The 16,218-nt window shown below is 42.3% G+C and overlaps 1 protein-coding gene across 5 annotated transcripts in view; it reads left to right on the forward strand.

Moving 5' to 3' along the window:
• Add3 (adducin 3) overlaps positions 1–16,218 on the forward strand; it is a 111,365-nt gene that overhangs the window by 87,162 nt on the left and 7,985 nt on the right. For all 5 annotated transcript variants that reach the window (XM_051146767.1, XM_051146771.1, XM_051146768.1 and 2 more), the window contains exons 3-12: positions 2,578–2,716; positions 7,235–7,386; positions 8,458–8,538; positions 9,548–9,697; positions 10,130–10,273; positions 10,375–10,473; positions 11,373–11,555; positions 13,213–13,470; positions 15,176–15,295; positions 15,729–15,815. In XM_051146767.1, coding sequence (XP_051002724.1) covers positions 2,578–2,716; positions 7,235–7,386; positions 8,458–8,538; positions 9,548–9,697; positions 10,130–10,273; positions 10,375–10,473; positions 11,373–11,555; positions 13,213–13,470; positions 15,176–15,295; positions 15,729–15,815 — 1,413 coding nt within the window. The remainder of the gene's footprint in view (positions 1–2,577; positions 2,717–7,234; positions 7,387–8,457; positions 8,539–9,547; positions 9,698–10,129; positions 10,274–10,374; positions 10,474–11,372; positions 11,556–13,212; positions 13,471–15,175; positions 15,296–15,728; positions 15,816–16,218) is intronic.

Below are 16,218 nucleotides of genomic sequence, written 5' to 3' on the forward strand. Positions count from 1 at the left end.
AGAACACTGTGGGTAAGTGTTTTGTAGAAATTGTGCACACAAATTGCTAAATTAAAGCACATGATACTTCTGTGGCAATACTTTGAAAATTACAGTCATAATTTCTTCGATTATAGTCTAGTCTTTAAAGATTCTGTCACCCTGATAGCATTGTGGCTTAATTGTACTGTTTATAGAATGTCACAATCTCCAGGTCCCCCTTTGTTATGCTCTTCTGTGCGGGAGAAGACATGGTTTATGCTGTGGGTTGCATGTTGTTCCTGGAGACTTGGCTTGCTCTCCCCCTCTAGATGCCAGGGTGTAACCTGGCTGCCTGCTTACAAGTTAGTGTCTCCTTGTACTTCGGGGAGTTCTTGCTTCATGAGGGCAGACATTTAGCCTAGTACTCCAGGACCACCAAAATCCACTGAATAACCTCATTTGTTTTATCCACATCCAACCAAGTGTCCCAGTGCCCGGGGCTCACTCAGCATTTCTGGTTCTAGCACACCTGATGCCTTATGCTTGGTTCCAGTGGTACACCCCAGAAAAATGTCCTCTGCCCAAGGGAAAATTCCACCTTTAGATTTTTATTCCCTTTGCTTATAGCAATGCATGCAGCCTTGAGTAAATGATTGCATATTTTTGGAATCTTTCATGTGTGTGTGTCAGTCAACTATAAAGAGTTACTTAATTGACATTTGACTGTTGTAAGGATGTGATGCATGATTTAAAACAAAGTGCCTTTAATATTTTGTTGCTTGGTTTATTGTTTTCTTTATTTTAATATAAAATCTTGCTCTGTTGCCCCAGCTGGCTGGCCTAGACTTAAGTATGTAGCCCAGGCTATTCTCAAACTCACCATCTCCTTTCTTCAGCCTTTTAAGTGCTGAGGTGATAGGTGTGTATCACCATGCCTGGCTCATTTAATACTTGAAAGTTGAGTAAATTTATTGACAATATTTGAAAATCAACTGAGACAGCTTTTATCAGTAGTAATTGTTACATTTGCTTCTATTTTATGAGACTGAGGTGCTGCCTACTGCACTAAGGAGGCAAGTGCTTCTATTTTATAAATGAAGTAGTTATCTGAATAACCTTTCAATAACATATAAAACAGGTTGAGTTATGGATATATGTGACAAAAATTAAATCTTTAAAAGAGTTGCCATCCTTTGAAGTATTGTCAACTGATATGAAAAGTTGTTTATTTACATTGAAAATAGCTTTCTTTATGGCACATAGAGGCCATTTAGACTTAAAAGGAACACTCATCCTTGACATCAGAGGAGCTTCTCTGCCCTTCTGTGACACCATAGATAATCCAGAGCTTTGCAGTGGTGCTTACTGTATTGGGGTTATGTAGCAGTGAGAACATTTGTACCTGAGATTTATCACCTGTGCGACTTTGAATAACCTTGTGAAGATGTATCATCTCCCTAAGCAGAAACTTCTGATCACTTTAACAAATGCTTGTGATTTCATTTCATTTTCTTTATTTTATTTTGTTTTTCAGTGCAGGGTTTCTCTGTGTAGCCCTGGCCGTTCTGAACTTTGTAGACCAGGCTGGCCTTGAACTCACAGTGATCCACCTGCCTCTGCACTCCCCCCGCCACCCCACCCCAGTGCTGAGATTAAAGGCATTCGCCATCACACCCAGCTAAATGCTTGTAATTCATGAGCAACAAGCTGCTCTTTAGTCTTAAAGCTGCTAAGTCAGCACACTGAGCAGGTTTTCCTGGTTCATGTGTGTTTACTTGCCTCCCTGGGCTTGCTGTTTACAGTAGCTTGACTTCCTTTGCCTACCTCTAAATTATTTTATTTTTGTTCATTTTCCTCTGTTGGAAGCTACTTTAAAGTCTTCCTTAAGATTATAGGGCCAGGCACACTGAATAAAGTAGACTGTGTCCTTCTAAGAACTGGTGTGTATAGGGAGTGGTATGTACTGTGGGTAGTGAGTCAAAGAATGTTAACTATAGCTTCTTTAAGCTGAGGAAAGTTTAAATGGTTTTTGCTCTCAAGGAAAGATGTTTTGTAAGAATAAATTGGGCCTGTTACTATGCATCAAATTTTTTCTATAATAACATAAAATTTAAATGAGACTATCTGGAGATTCTTTTCAGCCCTTAGCAAGGTAAATAAAACACTGTGCCTGTCTACCGTAGATGTTGTATCTTATTTTCTTTGAGATTAAAAACACCTAATGTTCTCCTTCTCTCTCTCCCTCTCTCCTTTCCTCCACCCCACCCCACCCCCGCCCCTGGTTTTTCAAGACAGGGTTTCTCTGTGTAGCCCTGGCTGTCCTGGACTCGATTTGTAGACCAGGCTGGCCTCAAACTCACAGCAATCCACCTGCCTCTGCCTCCCTAGTGCTGGGATTAAAGACATGCGCCACCACACTTGGCATGTTTTTTCTCTCTTAAGAGCTTCTTGCTTTTTCTAGGGTCTTAACCTATTCTGTGTTTCATATTTGGTTGTAAATAGCATAGTTAAAACCCTCAGAAAAGGTTTAGGAGAAAGAGAGTTTATATGAGGCAAATTTGAAGCATCGAGTTCCCATGAGAAGTCTGTGCTCAGGTGGTGTTTTGTGTGTTGCAGGCCTTTCGGGAAGACCTAGAATGCCTCATTCAAGAACAGATGAAGAAAGGCCACAACCCAACTGGATTACTAGCCTTACAACAGATTGCAGATTACATCATGACCAACTCCTTCTCAGGCTTTTCTTCACCTCCCCTGAGTATGTCCATTGAGATTTCATATTTCTCTATTGAAGAACACTGTACTTCTCTGGCTACTTATTCCGTTCAGAGTCAGCCCCTAAGTATATAACATGTAGCTGGGTCTGGTGGCACAAACCTACAGTATCAACTGCTCAGGAGTGGAAGCCAAGGGTCATAATTTCAACGCCAGCTTGGAAAAATTAATGGAAATCCTCAAAAGTAAAAAAAAGGCCTGGGGGTGTTGTTCGGTGGCCAGGACTATGCACAAGGCCATAGGTTCAGTTCCCAGTACCTTTGAAAAGTCAGTAACATCTGACACGTAGAGTAGCACATCAGCCACTTGGTAGACTGTGAGCCTTATAAAGTATTATAAGTCATGGTCTGTATCCGGGTGGATGCATTTTCACCAGCCCTGGAGAGCCACTGTAGGAGTTATTTGGGCTTCACTTTGGCTCATGGGTTCAGAGTGGTTTCAGTCCATTACAGCAGGAAAGGTGAAACAGCTCTGGCCATGAAATGAGAGCACAGCACAGGAAGCAGAGAGAGCAGAGTGGGCCTGACCCTAGTGGCCTACTTCATGCCAGCTATGCCCCCCTTCCAGAGGTTGTACAGCCTTCACAACAGGGCACAAACTGGGGCCCAAGCATTTGATGCATAATCCTTTAGTAGACATTTCTGATCGCAACTGTAACAGTAGCTGTAGAGGAAAACATTCAAAGCCATTCACAAGAAGTTGCCTGTGTCCCTTTCCTGTGTCCTCATGCTATGAGCTGAGGTGGAGTTGATTATTGCCTGAAGGAAACTGAAGACCACTGGGTGAAAGCAGAGAACCGCTAGTCAGTCTAGTGAGGAGAGCGGCGTGTAAAGGAGCGGGTGTTTGATTCATTGCATAGCTCATGGGTAAGAGAGTCAGTTTGTGTCACTGAACTCCCTACTACGACTCATCAGCTGGAGGGTCCAGTCTGTTTGGCTATGATTGGATTCTATTCAGTCCCTGCAGTGAGGGGCAGGTATTGATGCCACAGAGGGCTAACAGACATTACCTCATGGAAGATAAAGGGGCTATCCTTTCTTTTATTTGTCCCCTACTGTCGCTTTCTTTTGTTCATAGAGATTTCTTTTATTCATATATATATATATATGTGTGTGTGTGTGTGTGTGTGTGTGTGTGTGTGTGTGTGTGTGATTTATTTATTTATTATGTATACAGTGCTCTGCCTGCATGCACATCAGATCATATTATAGATGGCTGTGAGCCACCATGTGGTTACTAGGAATTGAACTCAGAACCTCTGGAAGAGCAGTCAGTGCTCTTAACCTCTGAGCCATCTCTCCAGCCCTGGAGATAGAGATTTCTTAAGTCAAATTTTATTGAATTCAAGTCCTTTACAAACACTTGAGATGCAATAGTAGGAGCGTGCAAGGCAGGGTGTTTATAGAACTCCCAAGTGTACCATTGCCTTGGGCCTGAGGGTCCTGGAATTGCACTGTAGGAAAGTGGGTCAGACTGAAAAGACCCTTCACTGTTAGACCCAAGACAGCTGCCTGCATGGAAAGGGAAAACCTGTGTGAAGAAAGGCTTAATGGCTGACGATCTGAATGAATGCCAGGAAAGAGAAAGAAACTGAAGCTAGACCATTCAAAGACCTTGAAAGAATCTCAATGAGAGATGTGTGGCTGTGGGTATAGAGGGAGGAAAGCATAATGGAGAACCCTAGGGAGCATAGTGACATGCCTGATGTCCTGGGGAGAAGCGAGTGTGAGTCACCTAGTGGCTGAGTTCTAGCTTTCGAGAAACAGTCTACCAACAGGAACAAAAATGCAAAGCCCAAGCTATTTTTAAGCACTCTGTAACAGCAGGCATATGGACCAAACACTGTTTAAGGGACAAGGACTACACAGGAGAGATTCCTTTTCTCTTGGAGTTAGGAACTACACTAAGTAAAGAAGACGATCAGATGATAGGGAATGCCATGCGTGGAATGACAGTGTGGTGGTGTGCTGCAAGTATCTGGGCAGCACATGGATAAGGTCATCAGAAACAGCCTCGTGAAGATGCTTGAAGCAAAGCGTGTAGTATATCTTAAGATAAAAAATACCCAAGACCAGGAACCTAGTGAAGCTACCAAGTGAGAAAAAACTGGGCATGAGATTGGGTTCTTCAAGGAGCAGAAATAAAGATAATGGCCTGCTTGCTCTCTGAGGGGACAACTAGAGCAAAAACAAAACAAAACAAAATGGTGAGAGCACAGCAGAGCAAATGATACTTAAATGTGATGTTGATGTGGTGGGTGGCCGTCATCACAGCCAGGTTTGGAAGTTTAAATCTTGTTCCTACCTTTGTAGGAAGACATTTTAAAACTGGGGTAGTTTTTAAAACCACACTAGATTTCCTGTGCAATAAAGAACTAGATATTTCACAGAATTAATAAAACTAGGAAGGGCCAGGGTTTGGGGTCTGCCTTGGCTTTGAAAATGAAAGAAGTTCAACTTGTGGCATGCCTGCTTTGAGTTGCTGAGATGCTGCAGCCATTGTGAACACAGTTGAGGGCTCAGGAAAGAGCCTTGGTGAGCGGAGAGAGAGAAGCGCTACCCAGCCACTGCCTCAAAGAAGGCAGAGGTGAGGTGGGAGCCTAGTGAGGAAATTTTAAAGTCCTAAAAGCTACATAGAGGGAAAGAATTAATGCAAGACTCTCCTATCTGAGCGCCCTAGATTCCACATCAGGAACACACAACTAGGCTTATAGATGACAAAGCATGGTGGTAGGAAAGCCATATCTGGTAGTGCCTACTAATCAGGGAATGGAAATGAACCCATTTGGAAGGTTTTTGTGTTGATGTGAAAAAAGCAAAGTTACCTTGGAAGTGTAAAGAGAGTAAAGAATAAAATAATGATGACTATAAAAAATTTATTAAAAATTAAAGTATCTAGGTGTGATTGTGCATGCCTTTAATTACAGCACTTGGGAGGCAAAGGCAAGTGAATCTCTGAGTTTGAGGCCAGCCTGGTCTACAGAGCAAGTTCTAGAACAACCAGGGCTACACAGAAAAGCTCTCTCTCAAAAAACAAAACAAATTTAAAGTATTTTGTTTGGCCTTTATATGATTAAAACTATTTCTTTGGATTTATTTGCAATATTTCAAATTTTGGATAGCTTAAACTTTCAGCCTACCATTTATTTTAATTTTGACACAGGGTCTCATGCAGCTCAAGCTGGCCTTACATTCACTGTAGAGCCAAAGATGACCTTGAACTTCTGATTCTTCTCTCCACCTCCCACCTGCAGAGGTTACAGGCATGCACCCCACAGTGCCAATTGGGTTTCTCTTTAAAAGGTCTTAAAATTAAAGCAGTGCCACAGGCAGGAGCAAGAAGGGGGACTTCCTGCAAGACCTACAGGTGAGTTAAGGCTTAGACCCGAGCATGGAAAGTGAGGGACCACATTAAAGAAGGCGAGAAGTGGTAAATGTTAAGAGGTAAAGATTGCCAAGTGTGTTGGAGTACACTTTTAATCCCATGTGTGGCACTGGTGCTATAGTGGTGAGCATAGCTGCCTTCTCCTTTTAATCCCAGCATTCAGGAGACAAGAGTTAGGCGGATCTCTTATGAGTTCTAGGCTAGACTGATATACAGAGCAAGACTCAGGCTAGCCAAGGCAACATAGTAAGACCTTGTCTCAATTTTAAAAAAAAATTTTTTTTTTTAATTTAATAAGAAGGATTGAAGGTTACTGAGAATTGAGCCTGTAGAAACTGTAATGTCAGCATTAGAGGAATAAAGAGAAAAAAGGAAGAAAAGTGAGAGAAAGTGAAATTACATTGAACTTTAAATTCTGTGTTTTATTCTGTCACAGGCCATTAGAAATAGCAGGTTGGAGGAAGAATACCTACTGCACAGAGTCTAAGATGTTTTCATGGAGAAAAGTAAAGTAAGGCAAGAGCATAACAGAAGCCTGAGCTCAGGGAGCGAGCCAGGGTGGAGGAAGGAGGGAGAAAAGAGCTTAAGGAGTTGGAAAGGGAGCCAGGAGTCCACAGGGAACACCAAGCCTGGAGACAGACTCTAGGAAGGAGGAGGGTGCTCTGCACTGTGAGCTGAGGCTGGTCTTGGACTCAATAACAGCTGGACTTGGTAGTTAGAAGGCAGAAACCAGACAACTATTTGCATACATTTTTTTTCATTTTAGATGTTATGTATGACTGTGTCAAAAGAGATACTAGAAAGTTATCTTTGTATTGATGTTTTTCATTATAAGAAACAGCTGTGTTTCTTAGCAGCATTTTTACCTTCGGAGTCACCTGACCATCTTTTCCCAGTGATACAATTTGCAGTCATGTCTCACAGGTCCAAGGCAAGCCATCAGTGGAGATAGCAACCCTTATTCTTACTCAGTACTCTTCTCTTAAAGGAAGTTGAACACATAAACTGGTTGTTTACAAAGCTGGAACTCAACGGAACATGGGCTCCTTGCCAGCATCTTATTGCTAGGTTAAAGGATTACTTGACTCAAATCCCTTGCACTTTTCTTTTCATTTAGGTCTTGGCATGGTCACACCTATTAATGACCTTCCTGGTGCAGATACGTCCTCATATGTGAAAGGAGAGAAGCTCACTCGCTGCAAACTTGCCAGCCTGTACAGACTTGCAGACTTGTTTGGGTGGGCACACCTGGCAAATACGTACATCTCAGTGAGTCCTTTACCTTTTTCAAAAACTCCACCTAGATGCCAACAGTGATCCCTTGTCTTTACTGGAAATTCTAGTTTTCAGACTTAATGATAAATTAAACCTCATCTCCAAGGAAGAGACCAGATGCCCAGCTTTCCTCTTCCCTCTCTCTTGCCTGTGATGTTCCTTCTCAGACCAACTGTAGAGCCTGCCTAGAGAGAAGTCACGCGTGCTCCCCTTTGCCCTGCTCCACAGCTGAGCCTCAGTGGCACTGAAAAGCACTAGGGCGGGAAAGCTGAGGACACAGGGTTTCCTCCTTGGTGTTGGTAATTCTTAAGTACACTTTTCCTTGTTTGCATACACACAGCATTGAAAGTTAGGAACCACATATGAGCAAGCATCAGGTTCCTGTCTGTCTGAGACTGAGTCATCAGTTACACAGAAGTAGAAAAGGGGCTGGAGAGATGACTCAGCAGTAAAGAGCACTGGCTGTTCTTCCAGAGGACTTAGCTTCAATTCCCAGCACCCACATGGCCATCTGCAGCCCCAGCTCCAGGGGACCCAACACCTTCACACAGACATACATACAGGCAAAACACCAATGCATATAAACTAAAAATAAATATTAAAAAAAAAAAAGAAAGAAAGTAGAAAAGAGGTACTGAAGATGAGAGGGCATGATGGAGGGAGAGAGGCTGGGGAAGGAAAAGGAGGGAAGAAAAAGAACAAAAACAATTTTGCTTGAAAAATACCACAATGAAACGTAATGCTCTGCAAGCTAATAAAAGTATAAATAAATTAATACACTTTCCTGTTCTCTGTCATCTGTTTTCACTTTGTCACCCTTGGAAGAATGGCACTGTTTGAAATAAAAACCACTGAGGCACTGAGACGGAGATGGCCCTGCAGGTGACCACCAGTGTCGCTTCCTCTAGCCATTCCTTAGTTTCCCTGCTCCACCGCCACCTTGATTCCCTCACAGGGCAAGGTTTTTTTCCTCCATACCCCTGTTCATTGGAAACACAATCCAGCCGTATTTGTGCTGTAACTGCAAGTGCCTCATTGTAAGCCCTTGTTTCTTCTTTCTTCCAGGTACGAATAAGTAAGGAGCAAGACCACATTATAATAATTCCCAGAGGCCTCTCTTTTTCTGAAGCTACAGCCTCCACTTTGGTATTGTTCTCATCCCTGTGTTGCTCATTCTGGATACTCTTGTGTTTGTTTTACAAAAAAACTAGAGTTCAAGAAAAATTGATGACAACATTAATAAATTGACTTGGGATTATCTGATTTTTTTTTTTTTTTTTTTTTTTTTTTTTTTGAGACAGGGGTCTCACTAGGTAGTCCTAGCGGGCCTCAAACTAACAGAACCCTGCCTGCCTCTGTCTGCCAAGTGTGGGGTTAAAGGTGTGTACCACCACACCTGGCCCTGCTTATATTTTAAAGAAAACCTTTTGAATATTGTCTAACTTATTTACTTGGAAAAATTTTTCCAAACGTGGTCTAAATATAGTCCACAGTTGAATGTAAACAGTCTAGTTGGTGTAGGGTGGCCCCTGTGTTTTCATTTCTTTGTGCTTGCGTGCCGAGTGGCTGCCATGGGGTAGAACACAGCTGGAATCACACTAGTCCTGGGTGCTAGAGTGTCAGCAAGTGGCATATTTTCAGCCAGTTCCAGCAAATGCTAGACTCTGTGCAAACCTCTGGTGAAGAGTGTAAGTTAATCAGTTTCCTGGAACCTGTGTTTCTTACTATTTAAATACTAACTTTTGTTACATAGTACTTGTTATAAAAATAAAAATGTTAGCCGGGCGTGGTGGCGCACGCCTTTAATCCCAGCACTCAGGAGGCAGAGGCAGGCGGATCGCTGTGAGTTCGAGGGCAGCCTGGTCTACAAAGTGAGTCCAGGATGGCCAAGGCTACACAGAGAAACCCTGTCTCGAAAAACCAAAAAAAATAAAAATAAAATAAAATGTTATGGGAGCAAAGCTGAACCCTTTCTTTTACAAATGGTTTTTGACTGCCTTTCTTCTGTGTCATGAGTTGAGTTGTTGCAACAGAGGACCATAACATCTGGAACACTGTCTGGGCAAGCTTGCCCGTCCCTGGGTTAGCTTGTGAGAACGGGTAGTGAAATTTGGCACATATGTACCAATTAAATATGTCTTTCTGATTTTTCCAGGTAAAAGTCAATATAATAGGAGAAGTGGTTGACCAGGGAAGTACTAATTTGAAAATTGACCACACAGGATTCAGTCCCCATGCTGCAATCTATTCAACACGCCCTGACGTGAAGTGTGTGATACATGTTCACACCCTTGCTACAGCAGCTGTAAGTCAGCCATGTGTCAAACCCAGAGTGACTGTAGAACATGCTGTTTTCATGATTGCCCAACACAGTGCTTTAGGGTACCCATTCCCTCAGTCCCTGCTAACCTATCTACATACCCAGAAAGCAAAGATTCTTGGAACCAAATGCTACCACTCTAGGGAACACGTGCAGAAATAAGTGTGTATTCAAAAACTAAGCAATTTAATAATCGGGTAATTGAGAGAACATCTTTCATAATATCCAATGTGCATTTGAATCGTGATGTATCCATTTAACCCCCCTTTCTTTCTAGAATAAGTAAAGAATTAGAGTGGGAGGTGGGCTGCAGTGGCAAGCACTGTGCATCACCCAGTGCTTCCTGGGTTGCCTGAAGAATCAGATTCTGATGAGTGAATGCAACACTGAATGTGTAATCTTGGACCCAATTGATAGGTATCCTCCATGAAGTGTGGGATCCTTCCAATTTCCCAAGAGTCTCTCATCCTGGGAGATGTAGCCTATTATGACTACCAGGGGTCACTTGATGAAAAGGAGGAAAGAACTGAACTTCAGAAAGTTCTGGGTCCAAGCTGTAAGGTATGTGGTGGTCTGTGGGGCTTTCTTTGTTGCTGCTGTTCTTGGTAAAAGCATTGTGAGCTATGCAGTCATTTAAAGTACTACTTGGGCCTCTGTTTTAGGTGCTCGTACTCAGGAACCATGGTGTGGTAGCTCTTGGAGAAACACTTGAGGAGGCATTCCACTATATTTTTAATGTGCAGATGGCCTGTGAGATTCAGGTAGGAGTCCGTCATTCCCTCTTTTTTTATTGCTCTGCATATGCCAGTGTGGTTGGGTTTTGTTTATTTTGAAAGCCCTATTGGCCAACAACTTACTGTTTTATCTCTTAATAGAAGCTCTACTCTATTTCAGTGACAAAGCTTGTGAATTCAGTTACCATTGAAGTGAAAAGGAAAAGAAATTAAAATCCACAGTCCCACAGTCTAGGAGCCTAACAAACATTTTGCCCACAGTGTTACTTTGTTTTCCCTGTAGGAATGGCACTGACTGAGAAACAGAGTCACCTGCAAGTCAAGAGCTGGGTGTGTTGTGTAAAAACCTAAGACTAAGGCCAGGAGTTGTATGAGTTTATACAGCTAGCAGCTGCTCCAATCTGTGTTGTAACACTCCGGACATTCATTGACCACTTTTTCCTCAGAGATGCTGAGTATATGAAAATCAGGCAGATTCACATGAAGTAAATACCATTTTAATTTACTTCAAGGACCAGAAGAAGGAAAGAGAAACCTGTTTCTACTAACTTGAGGTGACACAGTCTCTGTGTAACCAGTGCCAGCCTCAGACCTGACATCCTCCTGCTGTAGCCTCCTAAAGTTAGAATTTCAGGAGTGTCTTTGTCTGCTAACTTGTCTTAACCAACTTCTCTTTTGCAGTTAAGGTCCTCTCAGGTGGTACTGTGAGAAGCTTACCTAGCTTACGTGCCCTTAAATATGAACATGTATCCATACCCCTTCTAAAATACAGCTCTCAACAAAAATATTAGCCAGATAGTCATGAGAAACTTATTAGCAGCCTGAAGAGTCTTGTGAGCTGTTGCCAAGTTGAAATTGTGACTTTTAGAAATGGGATCCTTGTTACTTTCTTTACGGTTTGCCTGTCTTTTTCCCACTGACTGCAGGTGCGGGCAATAGCAGGGGCAGGAGGAGTAGACAATCTGCTCTTACTGGATCTTCAGAAATATAAAGCTTTCACCTATGGTGTCGCCACATCTGGAGGAGGTGGTGTAAATATGGGTTCCCATCACAAATGGAAGGTTGGAGAGATTGAATTTGAAGGGCTGATGAGGACCCTGGACAACTTGGTAGGTGAAGTTTGAACTTAGACTTGAGTTTTATGTCTGCTTTCAAGAGCAATTAGTTCCTTCTCCCTTTGGTTTTAAAACATATTTATAACTACTCTAGGACCAGAGGTTAGCCTACAAAGGCACTGCAGAGTAATTTCATCCCTTTTTTAAGAATCAGGCAGAGATACACAGTCGCTTTCCAACCCCCTCCATGAACACACTGCTTAGTTATGGTCAGTACTTTATACAGCATTTTTTTATTGCTTATGCGTACGGGTATTGTGCCTCCATGCATAACTGTGTGTGATATGTGTGCTTGGTGACTGTGTAAGCCAGAAGAGAGCGCTGGATTCCTTGATATTAGAGTTACAGTTACAAGCTGCCATGTGGCTCTTCAGCAGTGATCCATCTCTCTCCAGCCCCCACTGTGTCCTTGAACTGATCCTCCTGTATATTTGAAGGTTGTATTCTTGGGCCAGTTTCTTCCTATCTCTGTCCTCTAGTAACCACCACTTTAATCAAATCCGAGAATTCAGCTTTTTGAGATCACACATGTAGGAGTGCCCATATGACGTCTGCTTTTGCTGCCTGGCTTATTTCAGTAACCATAATGTCCTGCAAGTTTTCCATGTTGCCACTGATGCCAAAATTTCCCTTCTTCTGGAAGGCTGTATAGCATTGCATTGTGGATGTGCCATGTTTTCCTTACTTTGTTACCCTACATTTTTTGTGGTTTATTGAGATATAATGAATGCACAAAACTCAGAAGTTTAGACAGCAGACAAATGTGTCCCTTTCCAAAGCTAACCACTGTCAGCAGACTCACTGCACAACACTACTTTTATCCAGTCATCCACCGGTAGACAGGCAGCTTGATCCCCCACCTTGGTTACTGTGACTAATTCTGCAATAAAAATGGAAGTGTGGTATCTGATCCTCCTGACTTTACTTTCTTCAAATCAATATGCAGTAGTGAGATCACTGGATTATATAGTCCCTGTACTGAGGAGCCTCCATACTACTTTTGATTATGGGAGTATTAGTTTATAATCCCACCAAACACTGCACAGGAACATTTGTCTCTTTCTTCCCCCTTTACCTCAAGACTCGTCTCTTGTCTGCCTGATAATAGATAGACACCCTGACAGATGTGGTTTCATTTGCATTTTTCATAGACCTGTGCATTGAATGTCATCTTTTGCAGAATATTCATTCAGGGGTGTGTGTGTAGCTCTTCTTACTTGGTTTATTTTGCTCCTTAGATATAGGGATTGACCCCTTAGAGATATGTGGCTTGGCAGATGTCATCTTAGATTATTTGCCATCTTCAATGGAGGGTCAGGAGACAGGTTGTCTTTAGACCTAGGAAGACAGTCTCCTGGCTCAGGTTTCCCAAGACCATTTTGTGTGTGTGTGTGTGTGTGTGTGTGTGTGTGTGTGTGTGTGTGTGTGTGTGTGTTTGTGTGTGTGTGTGTGTGTGTGTGTGTGTGTAGAGGTTAGCTCTGTCAGTGTCAGTTGAGTAGAAGTTGGAGTGCCAGCTGCGGTCAGTTTCAATCATATCTTAAAACTGGCTTAATTTATCTCTTGTTTTTCAACAGGGGACTCTTTTTTGTTTAATGGTACAGCTTTGCTGGTATAGGTTTGGTTGCTTCTATGTGGCTTTTCCCTCCCACAGGGCTACAGAACAGGCTATGCATATAGGCATCCTCTCGTTCGAGAGAAACCTAGGCACAAGAGTGACGTGGAAATCCCAGCAACTGTGACTGCTTTCTCCTTTGAAGATGATACTGCGCCACTCTCTCCTCTCAAGTACATGGCACAGAGACAGCAGCGTGAAAAAACAAGATGGCTGAACTCACCAAACACTTACATGAAAGTGAATGTGGCAGAGGAGTCTCGCAATGGGGAGACTAGTCCCCGGACCAAGATCACAGTACGCTTCTGCTCTGCATAGATTGACTGAGAAAATGTTATATCTAATTACTCAGTAGTTGAATGTTCCAATTTGAGTTATTAGGAAAGGAGGAGGTACTGTAAAAATAGCACCACTGGCCAGGTGGTGCGCAGAGTGGCTCACGCCTTTAATCCCAGTACTCAGGGAGGCAGCGGCAGATGGATCACTGTGAGTTTGAGGCCAGCCTGGTCAACAGCGTGAGTTCCAGAACAGCCAAGGCTACACAGATAAACCCTGTCTCAAAAAAACATAACACCAGCAGCAATAGCAACAACAATAATAATAATAATAATATAATTCCATTGTCATGTATCAGGTATTCACTTTAGGGCTCTGTTCTAGCCTCATTTGTGAATAATCTCACTTTTTTCTCCTATTACAAAGTAAATGCTCTTTTTCTCCCCCTTTAGATGGGAAAAACCAAAAGAGGCTAACTAGTTTTTATGATAGAATCAGAGTCTGAATGACAATGCTATCTTGAGCCTTCCCTCGTATTCGCTGCATGGCAACTGCTGTGTAGCTGATGTAGCTCAGTTCATTAAAACGTGAACGTTTCCAACACCAAATTGTACCATAGTTGCTGAGTTAGTATAGGATATATAGTTATTTTTAGGCATGACCTTGTAGATAGAGATTGGGTTATTTTATCTCTTTTAAAATTTTGGTTCAGGTTAGAGGTCTCTGCAGATCGACTTAAGAACTGGATTAAAACATTGTAAACATTATGACTTAATAAATGTTTACTATAAAAATTTTTTTGTTGTTGTTGTTCGGATTTGGTTTGGTTTTAGAGTACATACCACCAAACTTAATTGGGGTTGGGAGAAGGAAGAAGGTCTTACAGTGTAGCCATGGCTGGCCTGGAATTTACAGAGACCTGCCCACCTCTGTTCTGAATACTGGGATTAAAGGCAGGTGCCCTAACGCCCAGCTCCACCAAACATTCCTTAGCTACCTAACCTATCATATAAATAAAGAACATTCAAAATGGAAATGTTTAGACATTTACTTCAGCAGTCATTAAGGTTTCTTCAGGAAAAGATATGTAATTAAATTGTTAGTCTCTCAGAATTCATTTAATAATTAAGGATTGCCAGTCAGCCACCGTTGCCCTTCTCTAAGGGTTAGCTAGACTGTGGAGTAAATGAGAGGAATTCCAGAAGTCCTCCAAACCCTGTGGTTCCATTATGCTGCATACTTCCAGATTACCCGCTAAAACACCTAATTCAAGCCTTGTCCTAATTTCATCCAAACCTAAAAGGCAAAAATCTAAAAACTTGTACCTTCAAGACAATCCCTGAGCCTTTCTGTGACTTCTTGGCTGTCGTCCCCTGATGATCTTCAGTGCAAGAGACAGAACTACAAATGGCAGTTGATGCACCATCATGCTGTCTGTCTGTCTGTCTGTCTGTCTATCTGAAGTAGTTTCCATCTCCTGCTTTCTGCTGTCGAGAGGAGAGAGCTTTAATTAGAGGTGTAACTGGTTACTCATGGCATTTGCTTCATCTTAAGTGGATGTTTTTGTTAGGCCTGTCCAAGTAGTGTGAGGTATGAGGTAGGCACCAAGACACTACTGAGTAAGATATGGCTGGCTCCTTTGAGATTCTACACAGCCACTCAACAGCTAATGTTTCTTTAATGCAAAGCTTCACTCTAGAAATGATTTTATTCTTTTATCCTTTAGTGGATGAAAGCAGAAGACTCCTCTAAAGTTAGCAGTGGAACACCTATCAAAATAGAAGATCCCAACCAGTTTGTTCCTTTGAACACAAACCCGACCGAGGTGCTAGAAAAGAGAAATAAGGTAAGACATGACTCTGAGGTCATGGGAGATACTTTTATCCTATGCAGTGGTTAAATCACTAGAGATGGAATGTGGTCACAAGCCTAGGAGTGTGAATGCCTAAGAGATAAAGTCATTGATTTCAGCTTGGACACCTCCAGCTCTGTGCTCATCATGAGTGAGTAGGCTCTATGAGAAATAAAGACCAACATGCTTCTCCTTAACAGCCCTTCGTATTCATGGGAGTCCAAGGCTTTCACAACATAAGACAGTAGGAAGCTAAAAGCCATGAGGGTGGAGCTTAGTGTTAGCTAGTGTTAAGATGGTGAAAAGGGCTTCACGGAGATGAAAATTAAAGAGACTCTGACCTGGGAATGCCAAAAAGTAAACTTTAGGAAAAGAGAAGGAAGGTCGTCTGCGTGGTGACCCCAAGAACCTTATTATTTCTGTCCAGATTCGGGAACAGAACCGATACGACCTGAAAACGGCAGGGCCACAATCTCAACTGCTCGCAGGGATCGTTGTGGACAAACCTCCTCCTGTAAGTCCAAAGTGCTGTGTTGCATCTTGGCTTATGACCCTCCACATAAATTCTTTGCTTTTAATTTTGTTTTAACTGAAGTTGCTGTAAGTAAAAGTTTAAAAGTCAAAGGGCTGCAGAGATGGCTCAGAGATTAAGAGCACTATTCTTTCAGAGGTCCTGAGTTCAATTCCCAGCAACCACTTGGTGGCTCACAACCATCTATTCTGTGACCTAATGCCCTCTTCTGTCATGCAGCTATACACGCAGGCAGAGCACTGTATACATAATAAATAAATCTTTAAAAAAACAAAAAGTTTCAAAGTCAAAAGACTCCATAAAATTTAAAGTACTACATTCCATCCCCAATTTCCAGAGGCAACGATTGGCTGTTCCTTGCCCTTTAGAGGACAAAATAGGAGGC

Source organism: Acomys russatus, chromosome 5 (assembly GCF_903995435.1).
Source record: "Acomys russatus chromosome 5, mAcoRus1.1, whole genome shotgun sequence".
NCBI lineage: Eukaryota > Metazoa > Chordata > Mammalia > Rodentia > Muridae > Acomys > Acomys russatus.